Source organism: Buteo buteo, chromosome 5, assembly GCF_964188355.1.
Source record: "Buteo buteo chromosome 5, bButBut1.hap1.1, whole genome shotgun sequence".
Classification (NCBI taxonomy): domain Eukaryota; kingdom Metazoa; phylum Chordata; class Aves; order Accipitriformes; family Accipitridae; genus Buteo; species Buteo buteo.
In genome coordinates this window covers 45,940,440-45,962,792 of record NC_134175.1, presented here as the reverse complement: position 1 = coordinate 45,962,792, position 22,353 = coordinate 45,940,440, and the positions used below count along the sequence as shown (strand labels likewise).

General features: G+C 37.4%; 1 protein-coding gene across 8 annotated transcripts in view; it reads left to right on the top strand.

Annotated features, from left to right (window-relative positions):
- NCKAP5 (NCK associated protein 5) overlaps positions 1-22,353 on the top strand; it is a 394,562-nt gene that overhangs the window by 280,316 nt on the left and 91,893 nt on the right. For all 8 annotated transcript variants that reach the window (XM_075028890.1, XM_075028892.1, XM_075028891.1 and 5 more), the window contains 2 exons: positions 12,112-12,180; positions 18,345-18,383. In XM_075028890.1, coding sequence (XP_074884991.1) covers positions 12,112-12,180; positions 18,345-18,383 — 108 coding nt within the window. The remainder of the gene's footprint in view (positions 1-12,111; positions 12,181-18,344; positions 18,384-22,353) is intronic.

Below are 22,353 nucleotides of genomic sequence, written 5' to 3'. Positions count from 1 at the left end.
CAATGGTTGGAGTTCCTCTTCCAACTTCATGTGAAAGAAACCCAGTCCATTGGCTCCAAGGCCACACGGCGGTGTGAATTGTGGCCTGGTCAGTGTGATGATCAGAAAAATCACTTGAGAAGGACACTCACTGCTCATTCAAGCCAAAAAGCCAATGGAGACGCACCTGATGTGAACCAGCACAATAGGAGAAATTTCATATATCTAGTTAGGATAACATTCGGGTATTGCCACATCAGACAATTTCTAAAGGATCCTCATCCCTCTACATCCATCTTCTCTGAAGTGAGCACAGTCTGCAGGGCATAAAAACCAGATGCAACTCCAAACTGTTGAAGCTTTTAAAAGAGACAGAATTTGTGGTCTGGGTGGTTGTTCATTTGAGCAAAATACAATTACTCTGCAAATTCACTATTCCACTCTAAAAGATTAAAAATTAAATGAATCAGAACTTTTAATTTAACAAATGTCAGTGCAGAAATCAACCTACCGCGTATTGCTGTGTGGAATGAGGTGCGTTGTTTGCTACTTACTGTGCCTATAAAAACAAAAAAGAAAAATGTTCAAAGCTTTCAGGAGAAGCAAGGTGACGTTTGCAAATAGAGTTTTATTTCAGTTAGCAAGAAATGAACAGTAATTTTGTGATTCAGTTATTAGAAGTTAGCTATTGGCTACAAAACAATTGCTGCATGTTATATGGCATTTGATCCTATTTGTAATACAGTGCACCAATACCTGTTCTGCTTCGCTTCACTTCGCAACCCCTAGCTGGAAGGGAGAGAAATAACTGAAGCCATCAAAATAAGTTCATTTTGAAATACCTGGGGCAGTTGACTTATGGGTGCCTTCTGATGAAGAAAGTGAAATTGCAGGAAACATTGCCTTCAGAAATAACTCAGTGCTCCCATGTAGTTAAAAACAGAGAAACTTGTTAAAAATTTATGTTATGAATTGTGAAACAGTTGACATTAATAGCTTATTGTGGTAGAAACCTTTTAACTCCAGGTCTTTAAAGGAATAGAGTGAAATGATTCATCAAAGGAGAAGGAAAATAATGTGGTTTATATTTTATTATGTTTAAAAATATTTTGTGACAATATCAATTATAACCATGTAATACTTTAAATCTATTGCATAGTATAGCACAGAAAAGTCATTCTTTTTCTCAGAATTCAAATAAAAATAAACTCAAGGGATATTTTTAAAAAGGAAACCAGTTGTGTGTTTTTCCCCATTTCATAAAATGTCATACCTGTTTCTCTGAAGAAGAAAAAATGAGATTTTCCCACTTAAAGAATCATTGGATAACAGGGAACTGATATGAGTTTCCCATCACACAGCCAGTGAATGTGACATTTAAGCATATGGGATCAGTTTTTTCCAGGCTGTCAGTTTAAATCACTTTATTTCAAAATTATTTTTGTTTGAACTAAGTGAAGAAACGCAGGATAAATAATCGGGAAAAAAATATTTCTTGATAAAAATTCAGCATCTGCTTTGTCTGAAGACAGAGCAAAACATCTGTTGTTTCACCTTGCAGTGAGAGCCAAAATAATAACTGGTTATGGGAGACAATTAATAGTGTTGTTGATTATACATTAAAAGACGCATGGGGAAAAAGGCAGGAATGCATTAAAGTTTTGAATCTTCTCTTTCTACCATAAACCCCAAGCACGCTTAATTGCTTAGTTTCCTGGGGGAGGGGAGTGGGTGAGTGAGGAGGAGGTTGGTGTTGGTGTTCCTTGAAGATAGTGCCAAATTTACCTCCAAATTTGAACTCTTTACTATCATTTAATAATGGCCCTTCAGTTCAGTTGCATGGAGCAGCCTAGAAGTACCAGTTATGGCATGAGGGCCATTTTTCGCATTGACCTATGAAATTATATTTCATGTTCATTCCAGTGGTATTAGAAAAAATATATAAAAGCCACTTTAAAGGAGAAGAGCTGCGCTTGATAGATAGAATTTCTAGAAATTAAAAAAAAATAATTCCTGTATATACATATGTGTAATCCTTGGCTTCTTGGTACTTAATTTCAAGGTTTTCTACTTTATTCCATTGACTATAGTTTTTAATTTATCTTAGTTTCTAAAGAAAAATGTCACTTTTTTAAAATTAATTCAATTCTAAAATTACTTTCTATTCCTGAATTGAATATTTTAGTGTGACCTGCCAAAATTTGAAAAGGTAAATTAAATTTGTGAAAAGGAATAGCTAAATTCTTGAATTTCAACTTTGGAAGAAAATGAGCTTAAGGTCTTTGTGGCTTATTCCTATATTTAGATATTGAGTTGTGTCCTGTAAAGACAAACTGTTGGTCTCTTGGGCTGCTTTTTGCATACCCGCTTCCCAGCCTCATGAATCAGTAATAGTATTGCCTGTATTTACTATGAACATCTCAGCCAGACAAGTGGGGAAAAATAAGAAATGAGTTCTGCTGGAATAAAGTTGCCCAAAGATTAATTTTCATACATAGATCTGAAATGCCCTATTCTTTTTAAACTTTACATTAGATTAACCTTGAAGTTGAGTGTGCTACTCAGGAAGGTGTGGATAATGGAAACACAGAAAGTAGAAAACTGTCGCTGTGTCAGTAACTTCATGGTCAAAATGGCAAAGGTTGGAAGGCTAACTTATTTAAAGTAAATTCTGAAGTTGCCTTTCTTATTGCTTGAAAAACTCCTGAAAGTATATGAGTTTTCCTCAAGATCTGAATTAAAAAAAAAAACAAAAACCCTTCTGTTTTGTGATTAGGCAAGTGAATTTTTTAAAAAGTCGTTCCCATATGTATCATTTCAGAAGGACCCAAAGCCCTGGAAGTATTTCCACTGGTTTTAATGTCACATTTAAATTTGATCAAAATCTTCTGCAAAATGTTTCCTGACAAATCAAAGCAAATGCTTTCTTTGAAAATGGCTGCACTGAGTGTTTTTCATCGAGCTTCAGTGTTGGATATATAGATAGTCAACTAGTCTTTACTAATTTCAAAGAATTAGGAATTTCCCTGAAGAGTGTGGTCTTTTTGCAAGAAAAATTGAAACAAATGCAACTGACCAAATGTGATACGATTAATTCATGTAAGAGTTTTCAGATATTTATGTACGTGTTAAATGCAAGTTGATATTAAACACAAAATGCCCTTGAAGATGAATCAGGTCCACACTGCATGCCTTTATCTGCCTGCGTTAATTGTAAGAATCTTAGTTTCACTTACAATTTCAGGATCTCATAATTTTTCATGGACCAGGGGGTTTATTTTTAGTTCTTTGATAGAGGAAATAACTGTCTGTTAATATTACATGGGGAAGCACAGTAAGTCTGTCAGAGTGAAATGCTCTCAGCTCTTAAGGGAGAACAGTTCCATAAAGGAACAAATCACTTAAGAGAAAAAAAAAGAAGGAGATGGAACAGCTGCCTCTGGCTCACTGTTTGCAAGGGGGAGGATCACCAAGTGTAAATATTGGAAAATCAGAAAAAAACAAATTTCACGACATGCACACGCCATTCCTTGCATAAAAATTCAGTCTTACGTCTTACATTTGTGTGATGGCATTGTGGCCTGTAACATTGTGCCCGGCTGCACGCTTCTAGGGAGACACCCTGTGCTGTTAGAACGGTGACAGTTTGGGGAAAGGTGAATGCGTTTCAGCATTCCTCCTTCCTGACTGCCCAAGTCAGTGTTGCTGTATGACAGGATTGGGATCATATAGCTTCATGGGTCTGCCTGACTGTGAGTGAAAGTGCTTTCTCTTGTCTGGCATTTTACCCCTCATTAATAGCAGCTACTTCTCTTTTGGCAGCCTAGGAGTATTGTTTATGGAAGGTGAATGCCTTGGTCTCTGTGCAGAGCAATGTGTCGCACTGAGGCACACAGCTCAGCCCTTTATTCAGAGGATGAGTGATAAAAAAAAGGAGTCTTTCTGGGACTTCTGCTTTTCCATGCTTGTACTTCTATGCTTTATCAAGTGTATATGCATTATATAAAGCATCATCATGTGGAGTATGTATGTCTTTAACTTCAGGAAATACACACAGCTTTATGCTGCCTGTCCCTGCTTATTTAGATCTCTTTTACTCCTCCTCCTCAAAAACTGTATTATATGTGATCATTTGGAAGAATTTTGGGGGAAAAAAAGGGCAACCTTCTTGATTTTAAGCTATTTGTTCAAAGGCTTTACCTGTGGGTATATTGTAAGTCTATTATGTTCTCTGTAAATAATGGTAGAATTTGCTGTTTTCTACAATTTGCATGCAGGTAAACATACAAAGCTATTATTGATATATCTGTTAGTAGCCTAGATATTTATTTGCTGGAAGATAAGCCTGGGCTTATAATGCAGTGTGTTTTGCTAGATCTATGCCTAACCTTCTCTTTAAAATGTCAACTCCAGACATTTCTGTGGTGTCAGAGGGAAAATGTTGAAGGTGTTAAAGGCTTGTCATTCATAACTACTTTAGAGTTAACCAAAATAAAATAGACAAATATTGCCATTCTTGAACCAGTTAAAAATTTCCAGCCCCAAATTCAGAAAAATAAATTAAAAAGAAGTAAAGGTATTTCACAGAGACATTCCAAGGAATATGAGATTTACTTTTAGTCATTTTTAGGAGGCAGTCTCATCAACAGTGTATGAATCTCATTTGGGTTTGGTTTGTTTGATTCAACTCCTGAAGTTCATATGTTTATCCAATATGAGTAGATTTGAAGGATTAAATTCGAGTTATTCCCTTCTTTCAAAAAGGAGGCTTCATAATTTAGGTCGTACACCCGTTGTTTCTTCCCATGGGAACTGGGAAACGCTTGACAGAAAGCCTAAGAGCTCTGTGGTTATGAGCCCTGTATGGGACCCTGGCTGGGAGTCTGTCCCTGCGATCTACTGCAGATCTGCAGATAAATGAGCAAGCTCTGTTTTCTGATCTCTGGTAGCATGAAATCCCTACAATTTTTAAAGCTGTTACATCATTTCCAGTGTCAATTCACATTTAAATACATTAATTGGCTCATCAATAGTTGGTAAAACCATATGCAGCTGCACAAACCTTGGGCTGCTTTTTGTTAGGAACATCTAAACCCAAGTTTTTATGTAATCTTAAGTGGTTAGCTTTCTGACGTTCAATAAATATCTGCTGATTTCTAGCACAGATTAGAAGGAGGAGGTAATACTGCTCTCTGTGAGGCTACAAACCCATTTTATTGGTAGCACAGCTATAGCATAGCATGGCTTGTGAGACACTGCTTTTAAGATCTGTTGGTGGCTTGTTCTAATGTCACTATGTTTTTGTGTCAGTAAAGAATGAAAAAATGTATTCTTGAAATTTTGAATTGCAAGAATGATCTCTACCAGTACTGCCCAGTAAGGTTTAATGTGGCCTTTTTATAGTCAGAATTATAATTAACACTTGTATGGCTCTGTATTTTATAATTTAACATCACATACATTTTGCTCTCATGCCGTATTTTATCCGAATTAAGTAGTGGCTGAGTATTTCAGATAAAATGTGTCAAATGTTTTAAGTGTGGTTAAAGAGAATAGGCTATTTTATCATGCTGAAAAAAAATTGGAAAATGATGCAACTGAGAAAGCTAAGGGCCCATGTGTTTTGAAGCAAGAAGCCTGGCTGTCATCATTTCACTAATTTGTCCTTTTGGGTTTTTTTCCCCCATCTCCATGAGCCAGAAGAAATAGTTAAGACTAGGACATTTGAAAAAGCGTACAGCAATATTTTGTTAAGTATTAGTCTGCTAAATTCACTACTTATTTCATCAGTAGCTAGCATTCTCCAGTCTCAGTTACTGTCCTGGGGATAGGGGGCCAGGGAGCAGAGCTATAGCACGTGGGCTGCAGTTCAGCAGGGAGACGCTGCATGGTTGCTCCAGTGTTGCTCTGTTGTGGAAAGTGTAAAGCAAAAGGTGGAAACATCCAAATGTTGACAGACGGGTCATGAGGTGCAGTTCCCATTTTACTCCTAGCAAAGAGCTGTCTATAGCAATATAAAAGGCACTGGAAAGTGGTCAGTGGAAATGCTTTTATAGTGCTAGAATTAAATTAAGGCTTTTGTTACTATAATTATGTTGATTTAAAAACACAAATGTCATTTTCAGTACTTTTAACCAGCATAACCATGGTGTTAAACTTTTCTTTTACAATTTCTTGGGTTGGTCTTTCAAAGGACGAATTTCCTGTGTAACATGGACAGAATAATACAAAGAGTTTCCTGTGACCAAAGGTATGGAGATGGTTAAGTGATAAACTCTTCCTAGAACAGCAGCTTACCCAAAAAATGCCATAAGGACCTAAGGAAAGATCGCAACAACATTACTTCTTACTTTACCAACAACAGGCTTTGACCTAGGTTTTGACCTCTCATGTGTGCTGTATGAAGCCGTGACCACAAAAACATACAAAAGCAGAGGCTGAAAGCAGGAAAAAATTGCTGAGCACATTTGAAGTGCTTGGACAGCTGTTAATACACTGCATAGGGCATGACAAATGAGTGTCTGTGTAAATCAATAAAGCTTTCTATAAATGGACAAATGGTTTAGTATGAATAACAAAGAAGTGCACATGGTAACTGGTGTTGTAGCATTCTGTCAGGGATTTTAAAGTTCACTGTCATAACTTTGTTCCTCTTGACCTTTATTGATGATACCTTCAAAGCATGTTGAGCTGCTAACTTGACGTACAACCTTTAGACCTTCATCTCCTGCCCATGGCAGGGGAGGCATACTAGATGATCTTTAAAGGTCCCTTCCGATCCAAACCATTCTATGATTCTACGATCTCCTTTTCCCTTAGTGCAAAATGCATACTACTCTCTGCTTTCTTCTCTTTTCCTCCTTCCATCCTTCTGTTTTTATCTCAACTCTGCAGTGGTTGAGTAAGGAAAACTGTCTTGTACGTGCTTCTCTTTCATTCATGCGTTCTAGTAGAAAATTCAGTGGTTTAATTCATTTCATTGTGGTTATAAAAGTGTAGAGGATTGTCTGTTGAAGACTTCCTAGTAGGTACATGAAATAATTCTTCACTTAAAGATCCCCATGCGCCAAATACATCCTAATTCATAAATCTTTCGAACAGGCTAGCTAGATAACAAAATGTTGTTCCTGTTCTCTTGACTTAAAAAATCAAGGCACAGAAAGGTAAAGTTTAAACTTCTTGAAAAACACTTCAGGGACTGAAATCCAAATCTTATTTTCAAACATGATTTAAGCACTTCAGTTCACTCTTTCAAGAAGCACACAGAAATGGCTTTTGCAGGATGTTAAGTGAAAGTTGTCCTCTAAAGTGCCACTTAGAGAGGCAGATCTGGAGGAGATATGGATGTCTCATGACATTCTCAGACATGAGATTGTGTCTGCCACTTCTACCAAACACAGGTAAATGTTGAACAAAGTATAGTTAGTAGACAATCCTTAACCTGTTGTAATAATCCTCTCTAAAGGAGTTAAAAAGGAAGAGGAGAGAATGAAGAAATCATCCTAAATGTCTGTAGCAATGTAAGAATATATATATTAAGCATATATGTATTACAGCTCTTTGTAGTCTGGTGCTGTTATTCAGCTGAAAGGTGCCGTCATCTATGACTGTAGGTGAGGACTGAACCCCCCCAAAAGTATCAGATTTGGCGCAATGAAACTGGTGGGAGATCTCATGCTCTGACAATGTGACTGTGAGCTGGAAGGGAGCAGAGCACGTTTTGGCTCAGAGCCTACTGATAATGAATACTTTTGGGGAGACAAGAAGTCTGGCTGGTTTGGGGCAGGGTGGTGGGGGGCTTGTATTTGTTTTTTTCCTATGATGCAAAAAGCTGTAGCGTCTTTTGTTGTTCATTACCAAAAAAGTAAATATGACCACATTAAGGATATATTTGAGATGCATTTTAGACTTTAGGTGAAAATGCGTTTTCCCAAGAATTTAAAGTTTAGGTGGTTTTACTGCCTGAATGGATGCTTCCTGTGTTTTGGTGTTAAGGGTATACTACAGTTAATTATCATGACCATTTTAGAACTTTTTTTAAGAATTGCAATTAATTGGCCTGCCTTTACTGATCCAGTGTTAACACGTTTATAGAAACATGAAAAAGGCTAAGGCTGCCGTCTGTCTTCTTGTTTCTTCTATAGCACAAATCATTGTGAACCAAGGAACTTTCCCTTGCCCCAAAGAAATTTTTAAGGAAACACTGTGTATCATGAAACAAATAGTTTGTTTCGTTGCACCTGACTTGCATCTATATTCATGTGAAATAAATGGCAAATTCTTACTGACTTTAACAGGAACACGACTAGACCTCAGTGCATCAGGTGTGTAGTGTGTCTGTTACTAGCCTTGAATAAAACTGTGCAAACAGCTGGCCCACAGGAGAAAATACAGTGTTCTTCAACATCTAGGAAGGAGAAAGTTCTTAGCTGACCTAAAGATAATTTTCGTCATTACTAGGGCTATGGTTTCCATCCTGAGGAAGGGACTAAAATCAGAGCAAAGTCGCTCATAATGACTGTATCTTAGCAATGGTATCAATACAAGGCAACCTCTTTTTATAAAGTAGTCTGAAGTTTTCACTTTCAAATTAATTTTCCATAAACGCAATCTCACAATTCAGAGCAAAGTTGTCTCTAATTTAGGCAGTTGAAGGCAGTTTAGCATTAACCAAGTCATGACTGAAATCTTCAAATTTTCCTATGTTTGGAGAGGCTCTTGTGCAAAATAATTTCTTCCAAATTGGAACGAGGAAGTACCTCTGTTTTGACATTTTAGGATCCTTGAATCTATAATGATCCAAAGGCAACATGTAGTGTTTCATTTAAGGGTAAGTTAGGCCACAGTTACTTTTGGCTGACTGAATGACACTGTGCTTTGAGAGCTGACCCCCCAAGAAAAGACATTCTTGCCTGTAGGCGCTGGTGGCAGGCATTGAAGGTTGCTTGCCTGCAGCAGTTTGCTGGGCTGCATCACCTTCAGTGTTTGTAAGGCTGAGGGACAGAGATGGTTTATTTCTATGTGTAGCATAAAATATACATAAATTCCTAGAGGACAGCTATACCTAAAACTGGAAATTACTGTAGGAATCAGTTGATATCCAAGAGTACTGTTCTCAGTAAGCTATTTTTTTTCCTGCGTGGTCCCCTGCTTGGTTATGTATGGGAGAAGTGACTGCATTAGGGGTCAGGACTTCTCTTCCACTGCCTCTGGGTGCCTGCAAGTGTGCAGTAGCTTTCAAGCTGTGAGAAACGTTGGCTTCTTATTGTGGCTTAGCCTAGTGTAAGTATGGCCTGAAAATAAAAATGAAAATAAAATGTAATAGTGGTTTCCTCCAAGGAGACCTACTTTGCTTAACTGGAAAAAGATGCCTAGGATATGCAATACTGGAGGTAGGCAGATCCCTCTGAGTGAAAATTGAGTAGACTTAAAATAACATCAAAACCAAGTGGTTTCTATTAAATAAATGAAAGTTTGGATTAGGAGGGGGTTTGAGGCCACAAGTGCTATTACAAATTTTCCAAATAAATACTTTGGGGGGAATGAGGATTATTATCAAGTATTCAGTTGCAATATAGAGTGATGTAGTATATCAAGTACTGGTTTTCCCATGTTGTGGGAACTGGCACGGGATCTTGAGCAAAGTCAGTCAAGTGTTCCTTTCTAGACCAGTCCTCATTACATAAATGCGAAATAAATAGGCATGATTTGCTTGGCAATCATGAAGCACAGAAGTCAAGCTAACATTGACTGCATTACATCTTTTCACTACACTTTCGAAGCCAGTGGTGTGAAAAAGGGTTTTATTATACAGATGTTTCCACTGTGGCTTGATAAGAGAGGAAATGTAACATTTATTTATAATGCTGTCAAGTTCAGATTTCCTAATTTTGGTAGCCTGTTTGTAAAGGAGTAGCTCACTGAAATCAGAGATTCAGCTAACAGATCCAAGAAGACTTAGTTTCTATTTTATAGCCTTACAACATTCAGAAAAAGATTGGAATAAGAGAAATACAGGGAGCTCTTGAGGTATTTTGTATAGTACAACTGTGTGTTGTAGTTCTTTTAGACATCTCTGTATGGGAGCAGTCTGCCCTAACTATTTTAGGATGAAATCATGCAATATCTTTTTATGTTAGTGAAAATGAATATTAAAAAAATTAAACCCATAGATATACCAACATGTGTGAGTTAAAGGCTGTGCAGACTAATCCTTTAATGATTGCTTCGAAGCAGTAAGACGAAGTTATTTTGGATGGCATTTTAGGGTGATACTCATAGAGAAAACATCTGAAAATCTTTAACTCAAATACATTTTTATGTAGCAATCATATCTTTATTTTTATCAATCAATCTGCAAGAATGTGTCTGTAAAAGCAAACTGGTAACTGTATGTGATAGCCTCTTCGGTATGGAGGACTATTTACCCTCCAGGTTCTGATTTCTTACTGCTGCTTTTTGTTTTGCGGCTTCTGCTTCTACTTTGCTACTTACTTCTGCATCTGTACTTTTTGCTGCCTCATCTCACAGTGCTCTCTGCAGGATCACCCATAGACTTTTTATAGCCATATGTTGAATCCATTGGTAAGTGACATTGTGAAAATATGATGCAGAGCATTTTACCATCTTTGCTGGCTTTGATTGTACCCTCAAGATAAAGCACTGATTCCATACAGTTGTTTATTTAGACTTGTAAATAAGTAAACTCTATATGCCCTTGTTTCTTACCACCTGTTTATTCTTTACTCTCTTTCAATATGCTGGATAATTATGTATGTTTACTTTTTCTTCCTAATCTTATTTTTAGGATTTAGCTGAATTTGAAATTGTTATTAATGAATCAATTTATTGAACTTTGGGATTTTCATTTTGTTGAATCATTGATTTTTCTTAAGTAGGAAGACCAAACTGTGCATCTTTCAACAGAATCTTTCCCTACAATACATTACATTTTTTTCTCTAAAATTATAAATGTTAACTATATTTATGGCTGTTGTTTTATATAACCACAATTCTTTCAAAACAGCATTTTTTTAACTTTCATAGGTTGACAGAAGGTTAAAGTGAAGCAAGTAATGTAAATTGTATAATAGTTGTAATTATGTGAATGCATTGATTTTAGTGTTATAGTTACGTGATGTGAAGTTATGCATGGGAGGCAGAGAGGTTTCTAGACCCAGTTTTAACTCATGGATTTTTATGTATTGTTTTAGCTTCTCAGTCTTGAAGAGAAGACTAGTTGAAACTTGCTCTGATGCAACTGTATACGGTGCACCTTAAGAGATTTTCCTATTCCAGTACTGTAAGAATTCCTAAAGTCGAGTCATAATATATAGAAAAATACATTGATTTACTGTAATTTACATACCAGATTGTGCCATTTTGAAGTTTGCACTATGCAAAAATATAAGTGTAATGGAAATTAAAGATAGATGAAGGGCACTACTATACATGAAGCTATATCATATTTAAACTGACATATGTGAGGGAAAAAAATTCTGATTTTAAGATTGCATTTAGATATAGTAAAATACCTCTCTCACTCTTGAAATGACAGGAGTTGTTTTTTAAGTAAAGACTAATAAATTTATCTGGTTCAGTTAAAGGGTGTAATTCATCCGTTAGCTGCAGTATGACCATTGCATCTGTAGTTACCCACGGCAGAAATCAGGCTTATGAAGACCTGCCACGGTTAAAAGTTTACATAAGATTGCTTTTGTTTCCTTTGAATAGTAGCTGCCACTGTTTGCTTCCAAGTGGCTTTCTCAGGATAGCAAGTTTACTCTAAACAGAAAAGGGGGAAGAAGAAAAGATAAACCAATATCTTATATAATGTTTCATTGCCAGCTGTATTGCACCTGACAAGATGAGAGCATGGACATACTTGGAATATCTGCTCTGATATTATTCTAAATTGTAATGCATGGTGTGAATAATCTCATAAATGAATGTCGCTTCTGTTTTTACTCAAAATACTAACTTGTAGCAAAATAAATTGTATGGTGCTTTTTAGTCTGGATCTTGAAAAAGCCCACAAAGTAAGCACCGTGAGAATTTTTATGAATTGTCATGTAGTACAAGATAGCCTTTGATTAATTTACATATTTATTTATTTATTCTATTTTACTGTAGGCAGAGAATTCAGCACTGGCTCTGGAAAATGAAAATCAGAGGGAACAGTATGAAAGATGTCTTGATGAGGTAAGGTAGATAAAAAGGTTGTTCTTACCTGGTACTATAATTAAATTAATAGAAATAAATCTCTCCCTCTCTTACAAGGTTGACATTGTTCTGCAATTTTCTAGTATTACCTCATTCTAATTAATTCCAAGAACATGGATCTGGCAGTCATAGATATTGTTCTCCATGACCTCTGCTGTAAATCCTGTTTTGACCACACCTCTACACCAAAAAGTTGATATCCCTGTGACCAATATCTGGAACTGGTTTGCTTTCATTAGGAGGAGAAAATGATTATTTGCCTCTGTAGAGTGGAACACAGGTGGCAGTGGCTTCTTCCATCAAAAGTCCCCCAGCTTTCCTGTGCAATGTATTCCGTAACCAGGGATTTTAGTCTCTCAGCCCCGCCTTTGGATTACATACACAGTTTTTTATGCTGAGTTTTTTCTAGCTGTTGGCTTATTTCTACTACACGGCTCAGCTTCTGATCAGACCTTCCAGTTACAGCTACAATATAATTCACCCATCAGTTACTGTCTGAGCACTCCAGCAATGCTTACTGTTCCAGAAATGTCTAGGATCTTCTATTGCATGCAGCTTTTTCCATATAGGTACTGATGCTTACTTGTTCCTCGCATTTATCCTGAAATAAGGCTCTTCAGTATACGCAAGAGTTTAAAATAGTTTCAAGACTTTTAGTAGCTCGAAATGTTACTTAGTAGAAATCATTTACCCATTCCATAATAAGAAAGCATAGTAGCATAAGTAGTTAGCTAACATGCAAACAAAACAAAACAAAAACTACACCACCTTCTCAGCTGTACCTCTGAGAAAAGAGTGCATGACTGTGCAAGCCACACATAGCAGATGTCTTCATACCAGGTTTTTTAATTTTTAATCAGCATTTGCTGAAGTGTTGCTGGCATGAGCAATACAGCTCTGGTACAAGAAGCCTCCAGTTTAGTGCAAATTTTCATCAGCAAATCCGCACTTTTGCCACTATAGCATATTTTTATCGGGGAGCTGGAGTAAAAGACTTGCAGATGCACTTTCCCACTAGGTTATGCTCTGCCTGTTCTGTGGCACTGGGGTACCAGCAGAGCCTTGGTCTGCATTGGCCTGAGTCACTGCATTCAGTGCACACTTGCATGATATTTGTATATCTTGGTGGTAAGGATGAAATTACCGTATAATTACTTACTTTAGTTTAAATTACAGAGCTTAACGTAAAATTATTTTCTGATTGTCTAGGACAAAATCTGCCTACATAATTAATTTTGGAAATGAGTAAAGCTCCACAACTATCCATTCCAGCAAAACACTCCATACAGATTATAAGGACAGAATGGGGGTTTTGTGTTTGCAGTAAGATGATGGATTTCTGATCCAGGGTTGTGTTTTTTACACGCTGCTGCAGTTTAAAGAGCGAATAATTATATCAGACTATGCTCTGAACTCTATTATCTTCAACATTACATTGGCTGTTTTCAGTTCTTCCATATTATCACAGCTGTATCCATCTTCTCCCACTGTGTCAACTTTTCCAGGAGAAAGTGCTCCTCATCACCTGTGGTTTTGTGCTTCCCTGCTTTATTTTTTGCTTATCTTTTTCCTTTTTTTGTCTTCTATTTTGTGTGCAGTGACTTCTCTTGTCCTTCCCCATGGCTTGGTATCACTTTTTTCTTCTTCTTCCCCTTTCCGCCCCCACAATGCTTGGCAGTGGCACTGTAGCCAGCATTGGTTTAGCTGACACAAACTTGGACCTAATCCTTTTTGATCACTGAGGTGAAGAAGTTGTTGCCAGTGACTCAGGCAATAAAACCATGTTTAATAATTGCAAGTTCTGCAGGAGTCCCAGATTAGCACCCACCTGAACACACTCCCTTGGTGGAGCTTCACAAGAGATCGCACATTCTCACCCTACTTCATTACAGTAACGTTAAAGAGAATAGGAGATGAGACGTAAATATAATTAGTGAATAACCCAATCAATGATTGTGAGAACCTTTATTTCCAACCAGAGTCTTCTGAGGATGTGTTGTATGTGACAAAGTCCTTTCCAAACAGGGATTCTTACTGGAGATCTTAAGAAAATAAAATGCTTTCCATTAATATTTTTATGGGGAAAAAAAAAGTCTTCAACTTGAAAATATTTTTCCTTTAAGATTTTAAGTCTGATGCTTCCTCTGTTCATAACTCACCTTACACTAACCCCACTTCTTGAAGGTGAAAATCTCTTCAGACCTTCCCTAGTTTGGGCTGCAGGACTTCTTCAACAGTTTTTAGGAGCAGATGTATCCTCTACAGCTATGTATCTGTCTGTGCTGCAGCTCCATTTTGCCCCAGGGAGACCTGATGGGTTTAAAGGGAAGAACACAGATGTTCCTGAGAACACAAGGCTGTGATCACACCCCAACCTGAGAAAGCTAAGCCTGCTGCGAAAAAATTTGAGTGCCTACTACAACCATTATTTTAATTTTGCCTCTGCAGTCCAATTAGTTATGAGTGTACTGAACTTCTCCTGGGCTGATATACAAGGAGAGCTTACCTCCAAAACTAATACCTAGCCATTCTGGCTATTTACATGTTTGGGATGCTTGCAAGGCCCTTGAGGTAATGAAGGTTGGGAACATTGTTTGATAACTCTTGGGAGAATGCTGCCATCTTCCACTCATCATTGAGCATCCTCAAATTGCAGCTTCTCTCCCCTGGGCACAGGCAAACTCTGCTCAGGGCACTCAAGCATCATTTAATCTGGCCACCCTGCCAATAGTGTCCCTGCTTGGTCCCTCGGGCCTCTACAGCAATGTGATAAGGACACTTGCTATGCACAGTGTGCTTTCTGCTGAGGTGTTGGTGGCCATTAAGCTGCATATGAAGGAAGTAAAAATAACCACCATGATTTTTCTGTCTGTGATGTGTGGCAAGAAGATACCAGAGCTGAGTTTTTAAAGTTATGCCTGCCATTATTTTCTCTTGTTTTTCTTTTTTTATATCAATTGTTTTACATAGTTCTTGTCATTCAGATAATGTCCCACATTTAATATTGTATGAATGCTTGCACCTGTGACTTAAAAACACATGCTCTGTAATCATTTTCATGGTAAAATTCAATGAAAGTCAAATGTTCATAGAGATGAAATCTGAAAAGATTATGGGTCAAGCTGAAGTGAGTCCTTTATGAATTTTAATAAATATTCACTTTTAAAGTAATTGTTCATCTCTGAAGTGTACATATAAACAACTTTAGGACAGTATTTGGAAGAAGGTGTCATTGAAATGTTCCAGTACTTGATAAATAAGAAAAGAACTCACTTAATTTCAGAAATACTCCATAAACGTATATTTCTATCTCTGAAAAATTTAATGCAAAAACCAGGATTGTCGTCTTGTGCCTTTGGGGTTTGAGGTTAACATACTTAATCCTAGTTTCCTATCCTAGAATTCAGCTGTCAGTTTATTGGTAAGTGGTAATGTCATGTTTATTCACATCACTGTGCCAGCTGAGATTTCTGTCAAGCTTTACCACACTTACATGCAGGAAATTATGCAACTTAGGGTAGGTGATATTTTTGCTGATGTGTTAAGAATTAGCTAATCAAAAATACAAAGTTATCTTAAAAAGGCATTCTATTTTTAAGATTTGAATAAAATATAAGACCTTTTACTTTAGTACACTTGAAATCTCTTTGTGCGTGTGAAACCATACGTTAAAATGCTGTGTAAAATCTCCATACTTGTAAAAGGTATAATAGATGTTACATGAGGGTCTCTTTTCTTTGATTCATTCTTTTATACCTTTTCTATTAAGACTACTTTATAACATGCATATGTAAACATAATTGTATATGGAAAAAGTGAAGCTGGATCTTTTATCTCTTTTATGCAATCCATAAAAGGAAACCTCACCTAAAGATCTTGGCTATTAAGTTCAAAGGAAAGGCAGGCAGTGTGAAGGCAAGCAGTGTCATCTCCTACATAACAGCAAACTAAGGAACTGGCCATCTCTATTCTATTCCTTGTTTCACCTTGATTAATTGCATGAATCATAGGTCAAGTCATTTTACAGCCTGCTTTTTACTGGGATTGAGCCGCAGTTCTGCCTCATATCAGTGGGAATTTCATGTATTCTGCACCTCAGAAGTCAGTCCCTCTGCCTTCAATGATCTCGGTTTCCGAAGTTTTTGGTAGTTGTGACTGTCAGGTTTGTAGTGCTGGCTGTGTTGTTCATTCATATCCGTGGTGTCTCTTGATACCTGTAAGTAAAACTGAAGTAGATCTGCTAGTTTAGCAGTTTATTTCCATCTGGACCCTAGTGCTGTTGTAGGAGTGGAATGGCAACCTCATTTGAAATGCAGAAGTTTGGATACAATTCCACTTATTGACTGCTAAATTAATTTTAGTAACTGCAGAACATTTCACTGAAGGCTTCCCACCTCTGTTCCTGCTGAAAACCAAGAATACAGACCTGAAAATCTTGGAATGGTAACAGCAACACAGTTTGCCAAGTTGCTAGATACTAGAATAAAATAACCTCATTTTGTAAAGAAACTAGTTACATATCTCACTTACTGAGGTCTGTGGGAGCTGTGGATCACTGGCAGGTACTTTCATTTAGATTCCTAACTTCATACACTCAAAGCTAGAAAATTTGTCACATATGCATCGGCAAGTTCAGGTTTTTTCCCATTTGGAAGGTTATGCCATTTACACTCCTCTGTGCAATATATAAAGCTATACGAATAATTTTGTAGGCTACTCTGTTGTGAGTGACTAGTACACACTTCAAAGAACCTTTTAGTTCTTCCTTGGTAAAGTAACTCCATGTCAGAAAGTAGAGAAATAATGTATTCGATATGGTTTGTTCAATTTTCAGGTAGAGCAAACAGACGTTAAAAGTACATGCCAGAAGGAACACTGTCAGATGTAGATCCTTGAAGCCTATAGGGCAAGGCACATGGTTTTTCAAAACTGTAACGTATTTACTTCTGTTGCTTATTACTGTTCTAATATTAGTCTGTGTGTTCTGTTAAATCATGTATAGAGCTATTTTATGGGACCATTGTTCCACGAGCTGCCTTAAGTTAGGAACCAGTTTGGAGAAAAAAATTGATACTAGGCAATTTTATGAGAGTATGAATCAAATGTAACTTTTGGATCTAACAGAATTGAATTTTTTACAGAAATGAGTTAGCTTCAACTCTTTCCTCACAACTCAGTTCACATCAATGATGTGGGGCCTTTTCTTTAATTTGCCAAGAGTAAGAATCGATGCAGATTTGGTGATATCTGCATATGCTTTACTGTAATTTCTGAAAGCAAAAACCAAACCAGAAATCATAACTACTGTCTCTTTGCACAGAGTGAGATCTGTAGTTGCTCTAAGTGCAAGAGCAAAAATATAGGCAAACACATTGTGTGATAACATATGCATATATAGTTTTAAATTACATTAGAAATGTAACATACAAGTTAGACATCATCAACAGAAAATTTTATCTCAGTCCCTCTTTCTGTCCCTCCTTCCCCTTCCCTGCCCCTATGCCTGCTGGTAAATATAAATTGGAAAGGATGTATAAAATAAATAACTTCAAAAATTCCCTGTTGAATGTATAGTTGTACTAATCAATGGTGTGTAATCTCATTCAAGTCAGGTATGCTATGTTGGTGTGCTTTCCAACCACATTCTGATGACAGTAGGTACTTTAATTTTCCGTGGCACTTTATGGTTTCTGCTTGTCATGATGGATGTACCATTTTGTCAATATTGAATCAAGAAACAATTAAACTTCATGAAAACATTCAGGACTCCATCCTCGGCTGGTAAAAATCAGCTCTAGTGAAGGCAGTCAATCCATGCTGATGCACACCAGCTGCTTATAGAACTGTGAAAGTTTAATCTAGTCCAAAGAAGAGATGACAGAAGTTAACCAAATGTCCATCATGTCATACTGCAATTGATACAATACACATTTGTTTATAATGAGGACTAGCACAGAAGTAGTTAACGTGCATTTCATGTATTCTTACTGGTATTACCTGATGAAAATACTAGTAAATGATGAAAATACTAGAATTGGTGGTGGTTGTAGATGGAAAGTGGAGTGTAAAGCCACAAAAGAAGGTATTGTTATGCATAAACATACATGATAACATACTTAAACCATTTTATTTATTTATTTCAGGTAGCTAATCAGGTTGTTCAGGCTCTACTTACTCAAAAGGTAAGTTGTGGTTTGGGTATTGTGGTATAACTTAAAGCTTGCAGATATTCATTCTTCATTTGAGAGATATGTATTCTTACATACTATACGTTTTTTAAATTACGTTCATGCGTGTCAGGCCCAAAGTCAGTTTTTCTGTAATCCAAGTGAATAAAATCTGTGAGACTGTACATCTTGAAGGCTTGATCATATAGAACCCATATCCAATTTGTGTTGTTTACTTATATTGAGACAATAGCATCTGAAAATCCTTCCTCCAGATGGTGTTTTTTCCATTCCTTATCCATACAAGTTATGTCACTCCCACAGTCCATTCCTGTGGAATGTAAAACAGATAAATTACAGTGCATGTCAATAGCTGGCATGCTTACTCACATTCAGTGAAAGGAAAGACTTCCTGGTGTGGGCCTGTGCTTCCCAGAGTAAAAGAGAAGGCTCCATGTATAGAATGGGGATTCAGCTACTCTGCTTGTGGGCTGGGGACCAGCAATAGAGAACATGTCTTTTGTCTTAAAAAATCTTTTGATGTCCTCCTGCTCCAGTCTCCTGGGTAAGCAAGGGAAGTACTGCGCAGGCAAAATTCTTGTAGGGTGATTACAAACCTGGCAGAATGAAAAGATTCACTACGGCTTCTATAAAGGTCTCTTCTGGGTCAAGTCGTGTCTGAAGTTTCTGTTCACACTCCAAATGGCTGGATATGAAGTATGGTTGTTTCAGATAGAACCTATTGGGAGGAGTAAAATTAAAAATTAGCTTGCTAAAATGAAGAGGTGATCTGGAAAAAAAGTAAGATGAAATTAAACAGAGAGCAAAGCAAGGTAATACATACAAGCAGAAATAATCAGCTGCCCAGAGAGGGTAGGGAATAACTGGTAGGACAATTCTACAAAAAAGTGGTCTTTGAGTTGAACGTGATTCCATGATGTCATTTTGTTGAGGGGGGGAGACAAACAAAATACAAACATCTATAATAACAAGCTATGAATCCTTCAATATTCATGAAATGATCCTTTGTGAGATCTAGACCACTTGATGAATGGGGCATTATTAAAATGCTTTGGATCATTTAGCTTTAAAAAGACAAGTCTGAAAGAGACATAAATACAATCTTTAGCGCAGATAGTGTGAAGAAGAATATAAACTGTTTTGTCTACACTGAATGACAGGACAAGAAATAATGTTCTTAAAATGCAGCAAGAAACTCCAAGTTAAGATAACCAAAAACCTCTGCCACACGCCCAAAAGCTTTCTAGATGCAATATAACAAAGATTTGGAGGACTGGCTCCAAAGCCTCCGTTATGGACATCATTCAGAACAGCAGAAGATCCTTCAGAATGCCCCCTGCAAAAGAAGCAAGCAGGGACCGAGGGTGACAGCAGGGCAGGCAGGATGCTGAACACCAAGTGTCAGGGTCAGGCCTGGAGGCAGTGATCAGGGTCAGCCTCGGTCCTGTGTTCGTTGGGCAAGTCCATGGGGAGGAGGCAGGTCCAAGCGAAGCCAAGCCAGGGGGTCAGGATGCAGCTCAGGATCAAGGAGACAGGAGCCTGGGTGCAGGCGTAGCTGCAAGGTGGCTGCTGTGCAGCTCAGACGTGAACAAGATGACCTTGAACTCTGCCAACTAAACTCCTAAAAGTGGGGAGTGTTCCCTGACAGCAGGATAGACCAACATCTGCATCCCTAACCATCTGCACCGAAGTGAATGGTAAATAGGTGCAGAAGGTTGCATTTGGCCATCTGCACATCAGGGAGAAAGCTGGATACCCTTCTCAGCTCTTTACTGGGCAGATTTTTAGTGAATCAATTTTATGACATTCTGGATAAATTAACAGATGTGCAGGGAGATGTTCTGACCCCATTAAGTCTGCTCTTGGGTATCCTTCCCTGAAGACAGAGATGTCCAGGTGACCTGTAGGTGGGCGATGAAAGACTCTGGAGGCTGCGGTTGCCCCTTACATAGATAACACATTCCCGTGGCCCAAGCTAGCATCAGGCATCCAGAAGTAATAACATTCCCTAAATCTCTTCACCCAACAGCTGTGGTCACAAACCAGCCATGCAGCTGTTACCACAGGTTAGGGTTGACAGTATCACTGTTCAGTCCCGTGGTTTTTTGATGTACAGCAAAGCCTTTTACTCTAGAAGACGGGTATTGCCTTACAGCAATTGGAAGTATTGTAGCTTGGAGGTGATTTGCGCAAATCACAACATATGGGGAAGCTTGCACTGTTGCTGTCTGTACTGTATTACTCTTCCTGTACTCTGTATACACATATGCTATATGGTCTGTGTATCATCAGAAGACTGCAGTCTGCAGAGCTATTGCTGTAACACCCTTTAGAAACATAAGTTCAGCTATTTTTTAAAAAATCCCAAATCTGCGTTTCAATACAGCTTAAATGGAAATGGAGGCACTTTCTCATATTAATATACACAAAAACTTCATCCACATTTTGTAATATAAAACCATATGTGATTAAATATTTACCAAAGGGTTAATCTCAACATATTAATCACTAGTTTGGGAATTTTATGGTTTTTTCCCAAATGAAGAGAGGAGCTTCCTGAGTCCATTTGCAAAGGCATCAGACATTTTGATGACTACATACTTTCTCAGTAATGAATCCTCCCAAACCCATAGGAACCAAGGAGTTCATATGGATACAATAAAAACAGACTTGAATACATTTAATTATGTGATTTACTTAGTATTGATGGGATTTAACAGCTGCTTACCTATTACTGAGTAATAACAGCTAATTTAATATCCATAGAAAGAGGAAAGAGGGTACTCTTCTAAATGCTAATGAATATTAACTGTTACAGTGCTCCTGACACCATTCATACAAGTCCTTTTATAAGAAAAGGCAGGAACACAATAGCATACAATAAAGAGGAAATTGGACTACTCACACCAGTCCCACATAGGTAGATATTGGAATCCAAATAGTAACTAGTAAACAGATAAATCTACCGTCGTACAGCTAAGCAGTAAGACAGAGCCAGTCATGCCACAGTGAGATAACACACCTCTGGGGCATAGTGAGACATGAAGAAAAGCTGAGAGCTTTCAGAAAATGAGACGAGTGATTTTGTACTGTAACGCACACTGCGTAGGCTTTGCTCTGAATTTGAAATTGTCCCTCAAGGACTAATTTTTGTTTAAATTAAGTACATGCTGTAATGTAACGAATAAAGCACTGTGTACTCGCCAGTATGTGGAAAGACTGTGATTCCACTGAGAGATTCTGGTGACACAAATTGAGTGAGCAAAGCTTGAGTGATTTATCAATGTCACTGAAACCTTGAAATGGAATTACAGTCTTAAATGTGCACTTTTCAAGTATATAATTTGTTACAATACATATAGAATTTCTCTAATATGAGAGGCTTTTTTTACTGTGACTATGGAAAAACTATATTAAATTGAGATTTGTGCTGAATTAGCCACACAGCAAATTTTCACAGTTCTATGTAGCAAAATTATATGGATTTTCTACCATTTGCTAATAAAAAATTTTACCTCTGTGAAATTTAAGAAGTCAGAAAAACAACAAAATTATTTGAGACAAACCTGTATGCTCTGCTACTTACTGGAAGCATCCATTCTTTCTCCTTCCACCCAAAGATTTCTGGATTTTTTTTAATTTTTTTTTCCATGTAAGACCTGGATCAGCAGTTTGAGTTATACCACTTAATGAAATCATTTTGTGATCTGTGTATCTGCTCTTTACTTATTACCCTCTTGCATAGAAGTGTATTCAGGAGAGTACTTTTTTACTCTGGGTTCTGTATGAAAGTTATTTCTTCTTCATTTTCATCAATGAAATAAAAAAGAAGTTAATTAAGTGTTAAAACAGAAGAAGCATCTTTAGAGGAAGAGCATCCTACCTCTGGAACCTCTAATGAGGGCATTGAATCCCATTTTGGAGAAGAGTGAGTCCCATACTGAAGAGAAAAAGTAAGAATAGA